At 46.8% G+C, this 23,002-nt stretch overlaps 1 protein-coding gene across 2 annotated transcripts in view; it reads right to left on the minus strand.

The window, feature by feature from the left end:
* The window catches only part of LOC143981969 (transient receptor potential cation channel subfamily V member 3-like), a 97,719-nt gene that overhangs the window by 38,086 nt on the left and 36,631 nt on the right, over window positions 1-23,002 (minus strand). Inside the window, exons 8-10 of one of the 2 annotated variants that reach the window (XM_077480259.1) lie at window positions 10,125-10,280; window positions 6,749-6,847; window positions 335-408 (exon numbers count right to left, since the gene is read on the minus strand). In XM_077480259.1, coding sequence (XP_077336385.1) covers window positions 335-408; window positions 6,749-6,847; window positions 10,125-10,280 — 329 coding nt within the window. The remainder of the gene's footprint in view (window positions 1-334; window positions 409-6,748; window positions 6,848-10,124; window positions 10,281-23,002) is intronic. The other variant, XM_077480260.1, reaches the window with a different exon arrangement.

Raw genomic sequence — 23,002 nt, forward strand, 5'->3', positions numbered from 1 at the left:
CCATCCTTTCAGCAGAGGAGCTTGAGGGCAGAGAGGGGACTTCTTAATTATATCTGGGTGCAGGCACTACCATGGGCTGAAGCTTCAAACAATTAAAGTACAGTTCCCTGGGTCCCATCAATTCAGGCAGGCCCTAGGCAGAGAAGGGACTTTTTTGGGTTAGGCTTTTTTTACGTTTGACTCTGACATAGGGCTCATCCCTACTGATCACACTGATGTACAATAAGCTTTAGCTAAAATAAATTATTAAAAGGGGTTCCCCGAGACCTGAAAAATTTTCAATCAGTCCAATGAGGAAAACGTTTTTAGAAATACTGTATTAGATTTTACTTACAAAAGAATATGGAACCAGGCATCAGACACAATCGATTTCAGATCTGAGGGCCTCAGCCAGAACACTGAAATCCCCTAAAGAATGGAAAAAGTGGATACATTACATTACATATTAATTACATATTAATCATTGAATCTTGAAGTCTAAGGTGGCGTTATCAACCTTCCTTCCCGTTTGATCTCAGTTTAGGTAAATGTAACATTATCTGTCACTTGGGTTATGATAACTAAAGTAAAATGTTGTCTAATTAAAGGGAACATGTACTGGTTTTGTACTTATCTTTTTCTGCATTTATCACGGTCAAGGTTATTGGCTTTTGAAAATACATTTTTGTCAGGTAAATATGAAATATTAGATATCAAAAAATTAAGCTAACTTGAAATGATCAAACATTTTTTTCCCAGCACACTTACCAGCTATCTAGCAAAATAAACAAATTACACTTTTTAACAATTTGTATTAAAACCAGAAGTTTTAGTTACACAACATTTGCCAATAAAGTGCCTTGAAAAAGTATTCATACCCCTTGATGTTTTCCACATTTTGCCATGTTACAACCAAAATCGTAAATGTATTTTATTGTGATTTTATCTGATGGACCAACACAAAGTGGCACATAATTGTGAAGTGGAAGGAAAATGATAAATGGTTTTCAATTTTTTTTTTACAAATAAATATGTGAAAAGCGTGACGTGCATTTGTATTCAGCCCCCCAATCAATACTTTGTAAAACTACCTTTCACTGCAATTACAGCTGCAAGTCTTTTTTGATATGTCTCTACCAGCTTTGCACATCTAGAGAGGGATATGTTTGTCCTTTATTCTTTGCAAAATAGCTCAACCTCTGTGAAGAGCAGTTTTCAAGTCTTGCCACAGATTCTCAATTGGATTTAGGTCTGGACTTTGATTGGGCCATTCTAACACATGAATATGCTTTGATCTAAACCACTCTATTGTAGCTCTGGCTGTATGTTTAGGGTCGTTGTCCTGCTCCACCCCAGACTAAAGTCTTTTGCAGACTCTAACTTTTCTTATAAGATTGCTCTGTATTTGGCTCCATCCATCTTCTTATCAACTCTGACCAGCTTCCCTGTCCCTGCTGATGAAAAGCATCCCCACAACATGATGCTGCCACCACCATGTTTCATGGGGGTTATTTAGGGTGATGTGCGGTGTTAGTTTTCTAACACACATAGCGCTTTGTTTTTAGGTCAAAAATTTTAATTTTGGTCTCATCTGACCAGAATACCTTCTTCCACGTGTTTGCTGTGTCCCCGCCATAGGCGTGCACACAGGGTGTGCTAGGTGTGCCTGGGCACACCCTAATAACCTTGTGTGGCACAGATTCCTGCTGTTTAAACCCCTGATATTTCAGCAAAGCCCCCTAATGGGGCTTATAATTTTTTTTTTTAACTAATAAAAAAAATCTAAAAAAAAAATAAAAATACAATTCTAAAAAGTAATAAAATAAAAAATGACTGACACCATCCACTGCTCTACTGACACTGTCAATGTATATACGCATGCATGTGTTTGAGCTTAAAGGTGCACATCCTAATGAAAAAGGCTGTGTACACCTATGGTCCCCACACATGGCTTTGTGCAAACTGCAAATGGGACTTCATATGGCTTTCTTTTAACAATGGCTTTCTTCTTGCCACTCTTCCATAAAGGCCAGATTTGTGGCGTGTGTGACTAATAGGTGGCCCATGGATAGTTTCTACCACCTGAGGTGTGGATCTCTGCAATGAAAGAGAGTGCAGGGTATACACCACTCCAAAGCAACCTACAAGATCTCGTATACTGCTGTGAAGACCTGGATGCTCGCTTGGTCCACAGCCAGAAAAGTCCAAGGAAAACAAAGAAGTGACAGTACATCCAGGAATTAAAATCAATGACTTTATTGAAACTCCATAAAATTGTGTGAAACACATCTACTGAGCACTTTTGGGTCGTTTGTGTGTCATGTTTTATCTTTTTATGGAGTTCCAATAAAGTAATTGATTTTAATTCCTGAATGTGCTGCCACTTCTCTTCGTTTTCTGTGGATCTCTGTAGCTCCTCCAGAATTATTATGGGCCTCTTGGCTGCTTCTCTGATTATTGCTCTCCTTGCCCGGACTGTCAGTTTAGGTGGATGGCCATGTCTTGGTAGATTTGTAGTTGTGCCATACTCTTTCCATTTTTGGATGATGGATTGAACAGTGCTCCGTGAGATGTTCAAAGCTTGGGATATTTTTTTATAACCTAATCCTCCTTTAAACTTCTCCAAAACTTTATCTCTGACCTGTCTGGTGTGTTCCTTGGCCTTCATGATGCTGTTTGTTCACATTTCTCTAACAAACCTCTGAGGGCTTCACAGAAGAGTTGTATTTATACTGAGACTAAATTACACAGAGGTGGACACTATTTACTATTTAGGTGACTTCTGAAGGCAATTGGTTCCACTAGATTTTAGTTAGGGGTATCAGAGTAAAGGGGATCTGAATACAAATGGATGGTGCACTTTTCAGATATTTATTTGTAAAAAATGTTGAAAAACATTTATCATTTTCCTTCCACTTCACAATTATGTGCTGCTTTGTGTTGGTCTATCACATAAAATACCAATAAAATACATTTACGTTTTTGGTTGTAACATGACAAAATGTGGAAAATTTCAAGAGGTATGAATACTTTTTCAAGGCACTGTATATGGAGAAGCCTCACTGTCTCATCAAGGCCCCTCTGTATTTTGTGGTTCTAAGTCTAATGTTGGAGCATTATGCTGGCATTGTGCTCTGCTGGACTTCTGTTGTGTTCCTGTGCCTTTAAGGATGAATGGACCCACTCCAGGCATATTTTCCACGAATGTATCCATTGCTATATATACTCTTAACGTGGAGTGCATAGCCCATCCATAAGCGCCTTGCTTTTAAGGCTAGTTCTAAATTGGGGAAGCACCATTTTTGTTTAACATATAAAATGATCCGTTTTATTATTAAAGTAGAACTATAGTAGGGGCGTACCTAGAGCATTTGGCACCCGGGGCATATCCTATATCTGGCACCCCCCACCTTAAAATGTAAAAACACCCCACTGTGCCCCCTGCATACCTCTGCATCCTTCAATATCTTTTTGTCACTACTGTGTACCCCCCCTCTCCACAACTGCACCTCTGGACCCCTTTAAATTACACATCACCCTGCACCTCTGGACCCCTTTACATTACACAGCACCCTGCACTTCTGGACCCCTTTACATTACACAGGACCTTGCACCTAAGGACCTCTTTACATTACACAGCATCCTGCACCTCTAGACCCCTTTACATTACACAGCCCTTGTACCTCTGGACCCCTTTACATAACACAGTACCCCGAACCTCCTGACCCCTTTACATTACACAGCCCTTGTACCTCTGGACCCCTTTACATAACACATTACCCCGAACCTCCTGACCCCTTTACATTACATAGCCCTTGTACCTCTGGACCCCTTTACATTAGACAGCACCCTGAACCTCTGGACCCCTTTACATCACACAGCCCTTGTACCTCTGGACCCCTTTACATTACACAGCACCCTGCACCTCTGCACCCCTTTACATTACACAGCCCCTCACAGCTCTGGACCCCCTGCATGTTACACAGACCCCCTACAGTGCAGACCTCCCTACCGTACAGGCCCCCTATCTACAGTGTAGAACCCCCTACAGTACAGACCCCCCTACAGTACAGAATCCTCACCTACAGTGCAGACCCTCCTACAGTACAGACCCCTCCACCCTACAGCGCAGACCCCCCCTACAGCACAGACCCCCCTACAGTACAGAATCCTCCCCTACAGTGCAAACCCTCCTATAGTACAGACCCCTCCATCCTACAGCGCAGACCCCCCTACAGTACAGACTTCCCTACAGTACAGACCTCTCCCCCCTACAGTGCAAACCCCCCCTACAGTACAGAATCCTCCCCTACAGTACAGACCCCCTTACAGTGCAGACCCCTCCCCCCTACAGTGCATACCCCCTTACACTGCAGACCCCCCTACAGTGCCAAATCTTCCCCTACTGTACAGACCCCTCCCCCTATAGTGCAGACCACCTATAGTACAGACCCTCCTACAGTGCAGGACCCCCCCTACAGTGTAGACCTCCCTACAGTGCAGGACCCCCCTACAGTGCAGGACCCCCCCTACAGTGCAGACCTCCCTACAGTGCAGGACCCCTCCTACAGTGCAGACCCCCCTACAGTGCATACCCCCTACACTGCAGACCCCCCTTCAGTACAGTGCCAAATCTTCCCCTACTGTACAGACCCCTCCCCCTATAGTGCAGACCCCCTATAGTACAGACCTCTCTACAGTGCAGGGCCCCCCCCCTACAGTGCAGACCTCCCTACAGTGCAGGACCCCTCCTACAGTGCAGGACCCCCCCTACAGTGCAGGACCCCCCCTACACTGCAGACCTCCCTACAGTGCAGGACCCCTCCTACAGTGCAGACCCCCCTACAGTGCAGACCCCTCTACAGTGCAGGACTTCCCTACAGTGCAGACCCCCCTACAGTGCAGGACTCCCCTACAGTGCAGACCCCCCCACAGTGCAGACCCCCCTACAGTAAAGAACCCCCCTACAGTGCCAAATCTTCCCCTACTGTACAGACCCCTCCCCCTATAGTACAGGACCCCCCCCACAGTACAGGACCCCCCCTACAGTGCAGGACCCCTCCTACTGTGCAGGACCCCCCTACAGTGCAGACTCCCCCCATAGTGCACAGACCCCCCTACAGTGCAGACACCCCCTCTAGTGCTCAGACCCACTCCCTACAGTGCAGACCCCTTCCCCCCCCCCCCACAGTGCACAGACCCCCCCTACAGTGCTCAGACCCCCTAACAATACAGCCCCCACAGGCCCATAATGTACCTGAACACACATGAAGAGCCCAAGGCAGTGACATTGCAGGGGGGAGGTGCGAACAGCACCCGAGTGAGGTGACACCTGGTGGCTCAGTGATCCGGGACCCGGCGCAATAATCTGACTCGCGTTGCGCCATTCTGATCAGTCTCAGCAGCGGCTGTCACTCACAGCTGAGCAGAGTGAAGCCGCCTCCCCCTCCTCCTTTACGTCTTCACAGTGCTGTGCAAGCAGGAGGAGGGGGAAGCGGCTTCACTCTGCTCGGCTGTGAGTGACAGCCGCTGCCGAGACTGATCAGAACGGCGCGACTTGACCACAGAGAGATGGGGATTGTTGCGCCGGGTCCCAGATCACTAAGGTGTCACTCCACTCGGGTGCTGCTCGCACCTCCCCCCTGCAATGCCACCCACTGCCAGTGCCTCTGGCTCTCTCTGTGTGGGCTGCGAACCCGAGGCACGGCACTGTCTCCTCTTCAGTTGCGGAGGGGGAGGGCGCTGGCCTGACACCCCCCCAATGTGTGGCACCCGGGGCGGCCCGCCCCCCCGCCCCCCACTTAGTCCGCCACTGAACTATAGGCAAAACATTTTTATTTTTTTCTCATTTTGGATAGAGGAAGGTAGGGTTATATTGTCTTTTTTTTTTTTTTGCCATCTGTTTCCCATTGTGGAGCTTTCATTTTACTTCCTGTGTCATAGCCAAACAGGAAGTGAGAGGAAATTCCTGCAAATTCAGGGAATTCCTTGGGGACCCCCAGTTCACCAGAACTAGTGTCCCTATTGGAAAATTTCCCCTTCTGTTACTTTTCTGGGGGCAATCCAAAATTTGGGATGTTCTTTTCCTTTCACTTTCAATGGTAATGGTAAACACTACAAATAGAGCGATGAATCTCCCTAATAGGGACAGCAATTAAAATCAAAATTTTCTAAATCCTATCCAAAATGAAAAAAAAAGTTTTGCTTTTAGTTATACTTTAAATTACCGTATTTATCGGCATATAACACACACTTTTTTCCCCTTAAAATCAGTGGAAGATCTTGGGTGCGTGTTATACGCCGATCCCCCACCATTTCTCAGCTTCTCTGCCGTTCTCGGCGGCTTTCAGCTATTTTCACCTATTTTCGGCCACACTCGAGAACAGTCGAGTGCGGCCGAAAGCCACCGAGAATGGCCGAGTGCGGCCGAAAATAGCCGAAAGCCGCCGAGAACGGCCGAGAGCGGCACCATTTTTAAACGGCAAGCCGGCAAAGACACTGACATGGCTGCAAATGACACTGACAAGGCTGCAATGGAAGGCTGCAAATGACACTGACAAGGCTGCATCAATGGGCATTTAAATGTGTTTGTTTCCTTAAACTTCCCTCCTAAAAAAAAATTTCTTTAAAATTCCCTCCTAAACTTGGGGTGCGTGTTATACGCCGATAAATATGGTATGCTGAAAAATTATTGTGTTGAACTTTTTTTATTTATTTATTTGCCATAAAATGTCCATTTTTGAAGCATCAATTTATGGTAATCACAAACCTTTTGAACAATTAAGTACGTGGCCCAAATCATGACAAACGCTTGACCAAACAGTTCAAAAAATCCTGTTATACCCGAGAAGTTCAGAGCTTTTGGAGTCTGAAGTAAAAAAAAATATACAAAGATGAGTAAAGGTATGTACATTTTCAATGCATTAAACAAGAATATATTTCTGGGAGCAAAACTTGTATCAACATCTCATAAACTATTAAATAAAAATGTATCCACCACAATATTTTAGGAATGTTTTAGATACAATTAGAGTTCAACAAAAAGCAATGCTTTAAAAAAGTTGTCAATATAGTTCTTTGAAAAAATATTCATAACCCTTGAAATTTTCCACATATTGTCATGTCACAACCAAAAACGTAAATATTTATTTTATTGGGATTTTATGTGATAGACCAACACAAGGTGGCACATAATTGTGAAGTGGAAGGAAAATGATAAATGGTTTCAATTTTTTTTTACAAATAAATATCTGAAAACTGTGGAATGTATTTGTATTCAGCCCCCTTTACTCTGATACCCCTAACTAAAATCTGGTGGAACCCATTGCCTTCAGAAGTCACCTAATAGGTAAATAGGGTCCGCCTGATTGTAATTTAATCTCAGTATAAATACAGATGTTCTGTGAAGCCCTCAGAGGTTTGTTAGAGAACCTTAGTGAACAGACTGCATCATGAAGGCCAAGGAACACACCAGACAGGTCAGGGATAAAGTTTTGGAGAAGTTTAAAGGAGGATTAGGTTATAAAAAAATATCCCAAGCTTTGAACATCTCACAGAGCACTGTTCAATCCATCATCTGAAAATGGAAAGAGTATGGGACAACTGCAAACCTACCAAGACACGGTCGTCCAATTAAACTGACAGGCCAAGCAAGGAGAGCATTAATCAGAGAAGCAGCCAATAGGCTCATTGTAACTCCGGAGGAGCTGCAGAGATTCACACCTCAGGTGGGAGAATCTGCCCAAAGAATAACTATTAGTTGTGCCCTCCACAATTCTGGCCTTTATGGTAGAGTGTCAAGAAGAAAGCCATAAAAAGTCCAGTTTTCCATTTGCGAGAAGCCATGTGGGCGACACAACAAACATGTGAAAGAAGGTGCTCTGGTCAGATGAGACCAAAATTGAACTTTTTGGCCTAAAAAAAAAAAAACGCTGTGTGTGACTGAAAACGAACACTGCACATCACCCTGAACATACCATCCCCACGGTGAAACGTGGTGGTGGGAGCATCATATTGTGGGGATGCTTTTCTTCAGCAGGGGCAGGGAAGCTGGTCAGAGTTGATGGGGAGATGGATGGAGCCAAATACAGGGCAATCTTAGAAGAAAACCTGTTAGTCTGCAAAAGACTTGAGACTAGGGTGGAGGTTCAACCTTCCAATGACCCTAAACATACAGCCAGAGCTACAATGGAATGGTTTAGATGAAAGCATATTCATGTGTTAGAATGGCCCAATCAAATTCCAGACCTAAATCCAAATGAGAATCTGTGGCAAGACTTGAAAATTTCTGTTCACAGACGCTCTCCATTCAATCTGACAGATCTTGTGTTATGTTGCAAAGAAGAATGGGCAAAAAATTGCACTCTTTAGATGTGCAAAGCTGGTAGAGACATCCCCAAAAAGACTTGCAGCTGTAACTGCAGCAAAAGGAGGTTCTACAAAGTATTGACTCCGGGGGGCTGAATACAAATGTACACCACACTTTTCAAATATTTATTTGTAAAAAAAAATTGAATACCATTTTTCATTTTCCTTCCACTTCACAATTATGTCCACTTTTTGTTGGTCTATCATATAAAATCCCAATAAAATACATTTAAGTTTTTGGTTGTAACATGACAAAATGTGGAAAATTTCAAGGGGTATAAATACTTTTTTAAGGCACTGTATGTATTGGTATCTAAAAAGGCCCTGAAATATGGTGGTGAATACATGTTTGGTTATATACACAAGTTATTTAAATTCCATAGAACTTATTCAGGAAGTAGTACTAAGAACAGTATACACACGCAAAGTTTAATAACCCATAACAAACATTCAAGTCATTTTTAAACTGTTTCAATTACGTCTGCATCATTCCCTGTACTGTCTATTTGAATGAGCTTCTATGAATGTAAAAACTCTTCAGCTATAACCATTATGTACAATTCTGGTAGATTTCATGGGCCTTTTTGGTAGGTTTTTTTTAAGCAAAAAGAATATTGCACTGAAAAGGATCATTAAAAGGCATAGAAAGAAGCAAATAGGTAATTAACCTTCTGATTCAAAATAGAGCAGATACTTTGGAGAAAGTTTCTGTAATGATGCTAATTAGCAGCAATAGGAATTGATCAGGTCAACCAATTACAGATTAAACTTTAAAAACCGTGTTTAGAAATAATATAATTATATAAAGAGATATTAAAGTGTTATGTCCCATACACACGGTCAGACATTCCGACGACAAAATCCGTCAGATTTTTTCAGACGAATTTTGGCCCAAACTTGTCTTGCATACACAAAGTTGTCGGAAAATCTGATCATTCAGAACGAGGTGACGTAAACCACAAACGACGGGACTATAAAAAGGGCAGTAGACAATAGCTTTCGTAATTTATTCTGAGCATGCATGGCACTTTTTCCGTCGGAATTGTCTACACATGATCGTTATTCAAACGATCGGATTTTGTTGTCGGAAAATTTTAGATCCAGCTCTCAAACTTTTGTGTGTTGGAAATTCTGACAGAAAAAGCCAGATGGAGCCCACACACGATCGGATTTTCCAGCAACACGATCCGTTCGCGCATTTTCCGTCGGAAAGTCCGACCGTGTGTATGGGGCATATCTAAACCCAGAACAGTAAAATCAGTCTGTATATGCATGCTTGTTATAGTCACTATGGAACCTAAGGTGTTAATCATGTGCATTGTATATAAAGGCTGTTTGATTGTGTCTTCTCTGATTCTGCCCTTCTTTTACTGTCCCCAATCTATCTCCTGATAGAACAGAGCATTGGGGAAACTCTGCACATGCTCAGTTCAGCGTGTATTGCTAGAGAGTTTTTTTTTTCTTGGGAGGGTGCATATGATCATCACAGGGCCAATCAGCACTGTCCAGACTGAGGGTCAGGGGTCATGCATCTTCTTAGGACAATCGGAGAATGAAAACTCCTACTACAAGCTTTAACCAGTGCTTGGCTCCGCCTGATAGAAGTCACAAGACTGCTAAATACTGCTGATAAGAAAAGGTATTTTGCAGTTTATATTTACTAAAATAATTGCATTTCCATGTTCTGTGTACTGTGGGAGACCAGATATAGTAACTGCAGGGTCCTGGGTTTAGTAACAAATGTGTGTTTACTTTTATTACATAGGCTGCTGAAGTACCTTGTCTGCATGTGGTTGGTAGTAGAGAAGAGTAAAAGCTAAATTATAGTTAAAGGTAAAAATAAATGACACTAAGAACATGCTTCTTGCAAACGTCTGCCATTTCATCCGAAGTAGAGTTTGGAGGGGTTCTAAAGCCAACAGTTCATGGCGGTTCTAAGGGGAAAAAATAAAATAAACTGTTAAATGTTAAAGAATATGTTACCCCAACATTTCATATTTCTGATATGTGTATATGGTACTATGTACTTATGTTAAAAAGTATCCTGTTCTCTTTGTATTGCTTCATTTGTGCGAAATATCTAGTGGTCCTGCCAGGGGCGGCTCATCCATTAAGGGCACATGGGCACCGCCCCCTCTCTCTAGCCACCCCCTCTATAACTAATGGATAGATTCATGCATTGCATGAATCTATCCATGGCCCCTGCTGCCACCACCTATTCAGGCGTCCGGCCCCTTTTCGGGCCCTGGATTCAAGCGGCGGTGGGTGTCTTTTTGAAGCACCTAATTAGAGCCTTAGGCTCTAATAGGCTTCAAAAAAGGTGGACTGGTGGCACAGATCATTGCACTCGCAGTCCACCCAGATGCGTTAGAAAAGCAAATTAATATTTGCTTTTCTAACACTGAACCGCCTCTCCGCCGATCAGGTAGCACGGGTCTAATACCCGTTATCTGATTTAGAGCCCTAGGCTCTAATAGGATTCAGAAAAGATGGACACCTAGCAAAACGGAACAATAGAGGAGGGGGAAGCATGAAGAACACAGGAGCCATTCCACAGCTCGCTGCTGTCACCCGCTACCTGACCCGCCACAAAGATGGGGTAAGTTCCGGCAGACAGCGGGGGTCACAGTGGCGGCATTTGATGGGCACAGCTGGCGGCATTTGATGGGCACAGTGGCTGCATTTGGGGCACAATTGGCTGCATATGATGGGCACAAGTGGTTGTATATGATGGGCACAAGTGGCTGCATATGATGAGCACAGTGGCTGCATATGATGGGAACAGTGGCTGCATTCGATGGGCACAAGTGGCTGCAAATTATGGGCACAAGTGTCTGCATTTGATGGGCACAAGTGGCTACATATGATGGGCACACGATGCTGCATATGATGGGCACAAGTGGCTGCATAGGATGAGCACAAGTAACTGCATTTGATGGGCACAAGTGGCTGCATATGATGGGCACAAGTGGCTGCATAGGATGGGCAGAAGTGGCTGCATAAGATGGGCACAGTGGCAGCATTTGATGGGCACAATGGCTGCAATTGATTGCGCAATGGCTGCATTTGATGGGCATAGTGAGGCTGCAATTGATGTTTTTTTCAGTATTTTTCAGTTTGTTTGCACCCCCCAAATAAATTTGAGCACCAGCCGCCACTGGATCCTGCCAGTCCTTTTGCTTTCCTATTTCCTAATTGACTAGGCATAGAGGCATATCCTCCCCAGTGCTGGGAGAACAGTCAGCTTGCCATGTGTAATTCACACATACTGTATTTTCACGTTTCAGAATTCCTATTTCAGAAGCACATGTGAGGGAATCAATACATTAGAACCTACAACTGATCTTTACAAAAGGATAAAACACAATGCAATCTACTGGAAATCATAACATGTACATTTTTTGCATGAAAGTGTGTCCCAATAGACCAAAATGGACACCCCTGTCTCTCAGGTAAGTGCACTGACATGGCCAAATGTACTCAGGCAAAATCTTTCAAGTGATAGGCAAAAGTATAGTATATAGTACTACTTCCTGAATAAGTTCTATGGAATTTAAATAACTTGTGTATATAACCAAACATGTATTCACCACCATATTTCAGGGCCTTTTTAGATACCAATACATACAGTGCCTTAAAAAAGTATTTATACCCCTTGAAATTTTCCACATTTTGTCATGTTACAACCAAAAATTAAATGTATTTTATTTGGGATTTTATATAATAGACCAACAAAAAGTGGACATAATTGTGAAGTGGAAGGAAAATGAAAAATGGTATTCAATTTTTTTTTACAAATAAATATTTGAAAAGTGTGGTGTACATTTGTATTCAGCCCCCCGGAGTCAATACTTTGTAGAACCTCCTTTTGCTGCAGTTACAGCTGCACGTCTTATATAATATAGCTAGGGGACACCATTAATACACCATCAATAAGTAGCCAGCATATCAAGGTCAACTTAAAGACTTGTAAATCTATAAATCCTGTGTTTTCCATACCATTGCAGCCATAGGTTTTTCCAGCCTATTGCATTAGAGTGTGCACCCTAAAGCTCAAAAACACATATGCGCGTGTTTCTACATGTGTCCATATGTGGACAGGGATGGACTGGCCATCTGGACTACCGGGAGATTCCTGGTGGGCCGATGGCTCAGTGGGCCGGTTTCAGCGGCCTCCTATTGCCTCGGAGGTCCGGCAATCTACCAGCCAATCGCCGACAGCTGGCACCTGACTGGTAGATCGAGATTAAGCCAGTATGCAGAGTAGCGCAGGAAGTGCCTGTCTGTAAGAAGTTCTCTCTCTCATGTCACACAGCGCTGTTCGCTCCCCAGCGGCCCCTCCTCTGTTCTTGTCTATCCCAGATGATGTCACAAGCCAATGGGGATAGACAAGAAGAGAGGAGGGGCCGCCGGGAGCGAACAATGCTGTGTGACATGAGAGAGAGAACTTATTACAAACAGGCGCTTCCTGCGCTACTCTGCATGCTAGCCAGGCTAATAAACAATCCCATAATGTACCATGTGCCCTGATGTGCCCTGATGTACCCCATAATGTGCTCTAATGTGCCCCATAATGTGCCCTGATTTTTGCCCTGATGTGCCATGTGCCCTGATGTGCCCCATGCCCTGATGTGCCATGTGCCCTGTGCCCTGATGGGCCATATGGCCTGATGTGCCCAGTGCACTGATGTGCTAAGTGCCCTGATGTGCCCTGTGCACTGATGTGCTATGTGTCCTGATGTGCTGATATGTGCCCTGGTGTGCTCTCATGTGGCCTGATGTGCCCCATGCCCTGATGGGCTATGTGCCCTCATGTGCCCCGTGCCCTGCTGTGCCCCTTGCCCTGGTTTTCCCCCGTGCCCTGATGTGCCCCAATGTGCCCTGATGTGCCCCGTGTCCTGATGTGCTATGTGCCCTGATGTGCCCCATGCCCTGATGTGCTATGTGCCCTGATGTGCCCTGTGCCCTGATGTGCTATGTGCCCCTTTGTGCCCCATGCCCTCCTGTGCCCCGTGCCCTGATGTGCTATATGCCCTGATGTGTTGATATGTGCCCCGTGCCCTGATGTGCCCCGATGGGCCCTGTGCCCTGATGTGCCATGTGGCCTGATGTGCCCCATGCCCTGATGTTCCCCGTGCCCTGATGTGCTATGTGCCCTGATGTGCTGTGTGCCCTGATGTGCTGTGTGCTCTGATGTGCCCTGATGTGCTATATGCCCTGATGTGCTGATGTGTGTCCTGTGCCCTGATGTGCCCCGATGGGCCCTGTTCCCTGATGTGCCATGTGGTCTGATGTGCCCCATGCCCTGATGTGCCCGTGCCCTGATGTGCCCCATGCCCTGATGTGCTCTGATGTCTTGTGCCATGGTCTGCTGTGCCTCAATGTCCTGTGCCCTGATGTGCTGTGACCTGATGTTCTGTGCCCTGATGTCCTGTACCCTGATGTACTGTGCCCTGATGTGCCCTGATGTGCTATGCCCTGTACCCTGATTTACTTTGTCCTGATGTGCCCTGTACACTGATGTGCTGGGCTCTACCCTGCCCTGATACCCTGTACCCTGATATGCTGTGTCCTGATTAGTGATGGACAAACTTCCGACGGGACGTTTCGCGAACCGCGAACATGGCCAAAAATTTGCGAACCGCAAAGTTCGCAGCGGACCCCATTGACTTTAATGGCAGACGAACCTTAAAAATCTCCAGGTCATATTTTCAGCCACAAAATACTTACTTACTTGTGCTTGAGCCCCTCCCGCTGCCCAGCCCTTACCCCCATCTATGCAGGGCTCCACTGCGGTGGTCTGGAGGTGCCAGTCCAGTGCTGATCCTCAGCCATGATGCTGGCACTGCCTGCTGATTGGCTTCTCCGCTGCTATCTCCCTCACTGAAACCAGCACCGCGATAGAAACTGAGCACTGACACCAGTACAGAGTTAGAGAGCACTTACACCAGCACTGTGATAGAGAGCACTGACACCAGCACCGTGATAGAGTGCACTGAGACCACACCAGCACCGAGATAGAGAGCACCGACACCAGCACTGTGATAGAGAGCACTGACACCACACCAGCACTGTGATAGAGAGCACTGACACCAGCACCATGATAGAGAGCACTGAAACCAGCACTGTGATAGAAAGCACTGATACCAGCCCCGAGATAGAGAGCACTGACACCAGCACCGAGATAGAGAGCACTGACACCAGCATTGAGATAGAGAGCACTGACGCCAGCACCGAGATAGAGAGCACTGACACCACACCAGCACCGTGATAGAGAGCACTGACACCAGTACCATGATAGAGAGCACTGACACCAGCACTGTGAAAGAGAGCACTGACACCAGCACCATGATAGAGAGCACTGACACCAGCACCGTGATAGAGAGCACTGATGCCAGCACCGAGATAGAGAGCACTGACACCACACCAGCACCATGATAGAGAGCACTGACACCAGCACCGTGATAGAGAGCACTGACACCAGCACCATGATAGAGAGCACTGACACCAGCACCATGATAGAGAGCACTGACACCAGCACCATGATAGAGAGCACTGACACCAGCACAAAGATAGAGAGCACTGACACCAGCACAAAGATAGAGAGCACTGACACCACACCAGCACAAAGATAGATAGAGAGCACTGACACCAGCACCAAGATAGCGAGAGAGCACTGACACCAGCACCAAGAAAGAGAGAGAGCACTGACACCAGCACCGTGATAGAGAGCACTAACACCAGCACCGAGATAGAGAGAGAGCACTGACACCAGCACCGAGATAGAGAGCACTGACAGCAGCACTGATACCAGCAACTTGCTGCGGGACCCAAAAATATGACACCGCTCAACCTCTTCACACAGGAGGGTACGGGCATATAGTACGGTGTGCTTTTTTTGTACAAGGAGGTGAGCCAAAGGTAGAAAAAAGGTCTGTGTGCTCAATTAAATAAATTGTTTATAGAGTTATGAATATACATGGTCTACTGATCACATGTATTGAATTCCTCTGAGATCCATGCCTCATTCATTTATATAAATGTGAGGTAGTCAACACTGTCGCCAGCTAGGCGAGTGCGCTTATCGGTCACGATCCCCCCTGCTATGCTGAACGTCCTTTTGGACAGGATACTGGACGAGGGGAAAGCCAACAGTTCCATTGGAAATTGGGCAAGCTCTGGCCAGAGGTCAAGCCTGCCCACCCAGTAGTCCAGGGGTTCATCACTCCTCAGAGCATCCACATCGGCCGTTAATCCAATGTAGTCGGACACCTGACGGTCTAGGCGTTCCCTGATGCTGGATCCGGATGAGACCTGTCGATAGGTCAGCTGAAAGAATGACCTCATATCAGAAGTCACCAACACATCTTCAAACCGGCCTCTTCTTGCAGGCGCTGTTGGATTGGTACCCGCAACTCTTTCTCTGGGAGTGGGAATTCCTCCTCTACCAGCGCACGCAAAAGCAGAACGTCCTTGACCTTTATGCTTTTTATACGGGGGTCCTCGTTAAAATACTGGAGCATGAAGGCCCCCATTTGCACTAAACTGGAAGCGGTGTGGTGGCCTGGCTCCTGCTCATCATCCAGGATAATGTCATCCTCCTCGTTCTCCTCTCCCCATCCACGCACAACAATAGGGGTCCCAGAAAGGTTTAAAACATGCTCTTCTTGCTCCTCCTCATCCGCTCCGGCACCATCCTCCTCTGACTCCTCTTCAGACTCCCGTTGTTGACTTGTCTCAGATAAAGTAGCCCCCCCTGGGAATTCATCCAACATTGCGACTTCCTCATCTTCCTGCTCCTCCACGGCTTGATCAATGACATGACGCAATTCACGCTCCATAAAGAAGGCATAAGGTACGATGTCACTGATGGTGCCATGGTTGCGTCTGACCAGTTTGGTGATCTCATCAAATGGCCGCAGAAGTCTGCATGCGTCGCGCATGAGCAGCCACTGGCGCGGTGAAAAAAAAACAAGCTCCCCAGAACCTGTTCTGCCGCAGAGTTCGTACAGGTAGTCGTTAACTGCACATTTCTGCTGGAGCAGCCTATCAAGCATATAGAAGGTTGAGTTCCATCGCGTCGGGCAATCGCAAATAAGACGTCTGACCGGCAGATTTTGTTGCCGCTGAATGTCAGCAAGGCGAGCCATGGCCGTGTAATGGGCTCGATATTTTCCTTGTCTGCCGCAAGATGTCCTGGACCCCAAAGTATTTGACAACGAATCGCTGCACGACCAAGTTTAAGACGTATGCTATGTATGGCACGTGTGTAATTTTGCCCTGTTTCAATGCGCTATGCAGATTGGCACCATTGTCACACACCACTTTACCAACTGTCGAATTGAGCGGTGTTAGCCACTGATCTGACTGTGAACACAAAGCTGAAAGGAGTGCAGGGCCAGTGTGGCTCTTGGCTTCCAGGCACAACAGACGCAGCACAGCATGGAAACGTCTCACCTGGCATGTGGAATAGGTTCTGGGGATCTTGGGCGGCGCAGCGGAAGAGATGCTAGCAGCTGAGGGAGGAGGATGGAGTTGGAGGAGGAGGAGAAGAAGGGCCAGGCCTGCATGCAATCCGTGGCAGTAAAACCAAATCTACATGGGTGCCACGGGTTACATGCTTGACGGTCGTCAGAAGGTTCACCCAGTGGGCAGTAAAAGTTATATACCTACCCTGCCCGTGTTTGCTAGACCACGTGTCTGTGGTCAGATGTATCTTGGCACCGACACTGTGTGCCAGAGATACATTGACTTGCCGCTGAACTTGCCATATAGCTCTGGGATGCCCTTCTGTGAGAAATACTTCCTTCCTGGGACCTTCCATTGTGGTATTCCAATGGCCACAAATTTTCAAAAGGCCTCGGAGTCCACCAGTTTTTATGTCAGTAGTTGGCGAGCTATCAGTTCTGACAAGCCAGCCATCAACCGTTGGGCAAGAGGGTTATGCGGCGTCATCATTTTTTTACACTCGAACATTTGGCCCACGGAAGCCTGCCTTTTTCCAGAAAAACGTGAGGACAGCATGATGGAGGGTGGAGTGGAGGACAATTGTGAGGAGAGAGGAGAAGGAGAAGTAGAAGACGAGGCTGGACGGTGAGAGCCTGGAATGTGGCTTTGTGGGTTCCGTTGCTCCCACTGGGCTCAGTGATGGCAGCTCATGTGCCTTCTTAAGGCGGTTGTCCCTAGGTGAGTGTTGGGCTTACCGCGACTTATGCGTTGACTGCAAAGGCTGCAGATGGCAACACTATTGTCAGCAGCGGACACGTTAAAAAAGCCCACACTGCGGAGCCATTTGCCGACGTCCTGGGAGCGCCAGATGTGACCGTACATGGTTGATGCCTCGCTCCTGATACATTAGCAGTCTGCTTTGTCCCTCCTGTGCAATCTAAGTTCCGCCTGCTTCTCCTCCCTATCTGCTGGTCCATATCTCCCTCTGAACCCCCCTCCTCTTCCTCTCTTGTGGGCACCCACGTGACATCACTAGACACGTCATCATCGACGTCACCTTCCCCAACGCTATAATTAGAGATCTCGGAGTAGGCAGCAACACCAGGGACCAACCTCCTCCTTGGGCTGATCTGGGTACTGTCGTCAGAGTGGCGCTGTTGCTACCTCCTCTTCCTGATCCAATGCCAAGGGTGGCTGCGCATCGACAATGTCTTGTGATGGATCGTAAAATAATTCCTGTGACTCAAGCGGAGAGTATATGGTGGTGGTGGTGGTGTTGGTGGTAGTGTCTTTGGGGGTGCACACAGCAGAGAGTGAAGAAGAGGGTGCAGATCGAGAGGATGAGGAGGGTGCAAAAGAGTAAGGCTGAGTGAGCCACTCAACCAAGTCTGGTGCGTCCTTTGACGTAATCGCACGCACCTTCTGCAATTTGCCACTTTGGCACAAGCCTGTTGCTCCTGTCCTACCCCTACCACCCCTGTGGAAGGGCCTGCCTCTTCCTCTGCCTGTCATTTTTTAAATGACCCTGTGACAAAAGTCTCTAGAGAAGTGCAGTATGTATGTGCAAGAATGTATATAACACCCCGCTTCAATCTGTCGTTTTTGGGAGCCACTGGTCTATCACACCAGTTATAATACTTTTTTTTTAATTGCGTTTGTCACTGAGACTGTAGTGACACAAAACACTGTTAGCTATTAGGTCCACAAAAGTCCTTTTAAGGAATGGTATAGGTGTAGTACAGTATATAGGGTTCGGTGCACTGCTGTGCTGGTGATTGCTGAGTGCACTGGTGACTGATTCTGCAGCTGTCTTTTGTCAGTGTAGGGACAGGACACTGTGTGGAGCAGGGACAGTCAGTTTAATCACTAGCTATTACTATTAGGTCCACAAAGGTCCGTTTAAGGACTGGTTAGGTGTACAGTACATAGGGTAATATACTTTCTTCCAAATATAGAAAGAATATTATACTTGACTGCTGCCCGATTCTGCAGCTGTCTTTTATCAGTGTAGGGACTGAGAGACAGTCTGCAAATCCCTAGCTACTAGGTCCACAAAGGTCCTTTTAAGGACTGGTATAGGTGTCCAATATATAGGGTTGTGGTGCACTGCTGCTGACTGCTGTGCTACTGATTGCTGCCCGAATTCTGCAGCTGTCTTTTATCAGTGTAGGGGCTGAGGGACAGTCTGCAAATCACTAGCTACTAGGTCCACAAAGGTCCTTTTAAGGACTGGTATAGGTGTACAGTATATAGGGTTGTACACGTATAATCTACTTTCTTCCAAATATAGAAATAATATTATACTTGACTGCTGCCCGATTCTGCAGCTGTCTTTTATCAGTGTAGGGACTGAGGGACAGTCTGCAAATCACTAGCTACTAGGTCCACAAAGGTCCTTTTAATGACTGGTATAGGTGTACCATATATAGGGTTGTGGTGTACTGCTGCTGACTGCTGTGCTGCTGATTTCTGCCTGATTCTGCAGCTGTCTTTTATTAGTGTAGGGACTGAGGGACAGTCTGCAAATCACTAGCTACTAGGTCCACAAAAGTCCTTTTAAAGAGGGATTCAAAAAAAAATATTAAAAGCCAGCAGCTATAAATACTACAGCTGCTGACTTTTAATAAATGGAAACTCACCTGTCCCGGGTTCCAGCGATGCCGGCAGCCGAGGCCGATCGACCGCTCGGGCCTTGGCTGCTGCCGCCGCCATTCGAGGTGAGGGAATCAGGAAGTAAAGCGAATCGGCTTCACTTCCCGGTTCCCTACTGCGCATGCACGAGCCGCGCCGCGCAATGGGAATGGTCCGCGCTGTCACTGGGACCCGTGTGTGTCCCAGCAGACAGCGCGGCAGGGCAGGAAATGGCGTAGACTCCCGTGGGAGTCTATGCCCGGAAGTGGGTGAAAATACCTGTCTTTGACAGGTATCTCCACCCCCCTCCCCCCTGAAAGGTGTCAATTGTGACACCGGAGGGGGGGGGTTCCGATCAGCGGAGGTTCCACTTTAGGGTGGAATCCCGCTTTAAGGACTGGTATAGGTGTCCAATATATAGGGTTGTGGTGCACTGCTGCTGACTGCTGTGCTGCTGATTGCTGCCCGATTCTGCAGCTGTCTTTTATCAGTGTAGGGACTGAGGGGCAGTCTGCAAATCACTAGCTACTAGGTCCACAAAGGTCTTTTTAAGGACTGGTATAGGTGTACAATATATAGTGTTCTGGTGCACTGCTGCTGACTGCTGAGGTTGAGTGGTGTCATACTTCTGGGTCCCGCAACGAGTTGCTGGTATCAGTTCTGCTGTCAGTGCTCTCTATCTCTGTGGTGGTGTCAGTGCTCTCTCTCTATCTTGGTGCTGGTGTGGTGTCAGTGCTCTTGATCTCGGTGCTGGTGTGGTCTCAGTGCTCTCTATCTCGGTGCTGGTGTGGTCTCAGTGCTCTCTATCTCGGTGCTGGTGTGGTCTCAGTGCTCTCTATCTCAGTGCTGGTGTCAGTGCTCTCTATCTCGGTGCTGGTGTCAGGGCTCTCTCTCTATCTTGGTGCTGGTGTGGTGTCAGTGCTCTCTCTCTCGGTGCTGGTGTCAGTGCTCTCTATCACGGTGCTGGTGTCAGTGCTCTCTATCACGGTGCTGGTGTCAGTGCTCTCTATCTATCTCGGTGCTGGTGTCAGTGCTCTCTCTCTATCTTGGTGCTGGTGTGGTGTCAGTGCTCTCTATCTCGGTGCTGGTGTCAGTGCTCTCTATCACGGTGCTGGTGTCAGTGCTCTCTATCACGGTGCTGGTGTCAGTGCTCTCTATAACGGTGCTGGTGATCATCTCCTGCACCCTCTTTATAGCCTGCCCTGACCTTTCCTCTCCTCCATGGCCTTCATGCGCTCCTGAATTGTCAATATTTCACAGATAAAAAAAGAATGCTTGTCGTTGTCGATCCCAGATTCACTTCATACTTCTGTTATGTCAGTGTCCATGTGGTGGGACTATGTGTGCACAGCTAGTAAGTATTTTGTGGCTGAAAATATGACCTGGAGGTTTTTAAGGTTCACCTGGCATTAAAGTCAATGGGGCCCACGGCAAACTTTGCGGTTCACAAACTTTTGGCCGCGTTCGCGAAACGTCCCGTCGGAAGTTCGTACCATCTCTAAAAAGGACCTTTGTGGACCTAGTAGCTAGTGATTTGCAGACTGTCCCTGCTCCAAACACCAAACTGTCCCTCAGTCCCTACACTGATAAAAGACAGCTGCAGAATCTGGCAGCAATCAGCTCAGCAGCACAGCAGTCAAGTATAATATGCTTTCTATATTTGAAAAAGGTATATTATATGTGTACAACCCTATATACTGTACACCTATACCAGTCCTTAAAAGGACCTTTGTGGACCTAGTAGCTAGTGATTTGCAGACTGTCCCTGCTCCAAACACCAAACTGTCCCTCAATCCCTACACTGATAAAAGACAGCTGCAGAATCAGTCAGCACTCAGCTCAGCAGTCGAGTATAATATGCTTTCTATACTTGAAAGAAAGTATATTATACGTGTACAACCCTATATACTGTACACCTATACCAGGCCTTAAAAGGACCTTTGTGGACCTAGTAGCTAGTGATTTGCAGACTGTCCCTCAGTCCCCATACTGATAAAAGACAGCTGCAGAATCGGTCAGCAATCAGCAGCACAGCAGTCATAGTAGCTAGTGATTTGCAGACTGCCCCTGCTCCAAACACCAAACTGTCCCTCCCTACACTGATAAAAGACAGCTGCAGAATTGGTCAGCAAGCACTACGCAGCACAGAAGTCAGCAGTGCACCATAATATACTTGAAAGAAAGTATATTCTAAGTGTATTACAACCCTATATACTGTACACCTATACCAGTCCTTAAAAGGAGCTTTGTGGACCTAATAGTAATAGCTAGTGATTAAACTGACTGTCCCTGCTCCACACAGCGTCCTGTCCCTACACTGACAAAAGACAGCTGCAGAATCGGTCAGCAGTGTACTCATCAGCACAGCAGTGCACCAGAATATACTTTGTATCTTTGAAAGAAAGTATATTCTAAGTGTATTACAACCCTATATACTGTACACCCAGGGCCGGGACAAGGGGTGGGCAGGAGGGTTGGCTGCCCCGGGCACTGTGGTATCATGGGCGGTGGGGGGGCACCACAAGGAAATAGGGGGAGGGGATTTTTGTTGGAAAGGGGGATTTGGGGGGCAGCAGGGAGTAAGTATTGTTCTAGGAGGGGAAATTTGGGGGGTATGCTAACATTTAGGGGGAGAAGGAATGGGGGAATGAAGATTTGTGCTAGGAAGGATGATTGGGGTGCTTTGTGCTGGAAGGGGGGATTTGCAGTGGGGTTATTGGGAGGGGTAATCTTAGGGGTAGATAATTTGTGCTAGGAGGAGTGATTTTTTTGCTGGGGGGCACTTGAATTGGGGAGGATTTGGGGGGTGGGGGTAAGATTTTAGCTAGGGGGGATTTCAGCAGGGGAACAGATTTGCACTGGGAGGGGGGGGGAATTTATGCTTAGGGGGTGAAAACGATTAGTGCTCAGTATTTTTGATGATGCACAATGCTCATACCCCTTTGGGGGCGGGGGGTGCAGTTTGGCATGTTTGCCCTGGGCTCTGGACCTTGTCCCGTCACTGTGTACACCTATACCAGTCCTTAAAAGGACTTTTGTGGACCTAATCGTAATAGCTAGTGATTAAATTGACTGTCCCTGCTCCACACAGCGTCCTGTCCCTACACTGACAATGTAAAATGGCCGCCAGATCAGGTCTATTTATCAGGTAGGGGGTATGTTCAATTGTCCATGTGCTGAAATGTCTCAATTGGCTGTCCTGTACCCCATGATGGATGTGTCATCATGGGTCAAAGTTCTTCACAATGTAAACGCATATGTCCGCCACGCGAACAGCGCCAGAAGTCCGCCGGTTCGGCGAATCGCGAACAAGCAAAGTTCGCAGCGAACTGACTGCCGGGCGAACTGCAAGGCCATCTCTAGTCCTGATGTGCTATACCCTGATGTGCTGTGCACTGTACCCTGATGTGTTGTGCCCTGATGTGCCTTGTGCCCTGATGTGCCCTGTACGCTGATGTGCTGGGCTCTGTACCCTGATGCCCTTTACCCTGATGTGCTGTTTCCTGATGTGCTATACCCTGATGTGCTGTGCCCTTTGCCCTGAGGTGCCTTGTGCCCTCATGTGCTGTGCCCTGTA

The sequence above is a fragment of the Lithobates pipiens genome, unplaced genomic scaffold, assembly GCF_037356315.1.
Source record: "Lithobates pipiens isolate NorthernLeopardFrog02 unplaced genomic scaffold, aLitPip1_a1.2 Scaffold_16, whole genome shotgun sequence".
Lineage (NCBI taxonomy): Eukaryota > Metazoa > Chordata > Amphibia > Anura > Ranidae > Lithobates > Lithobates pipiens.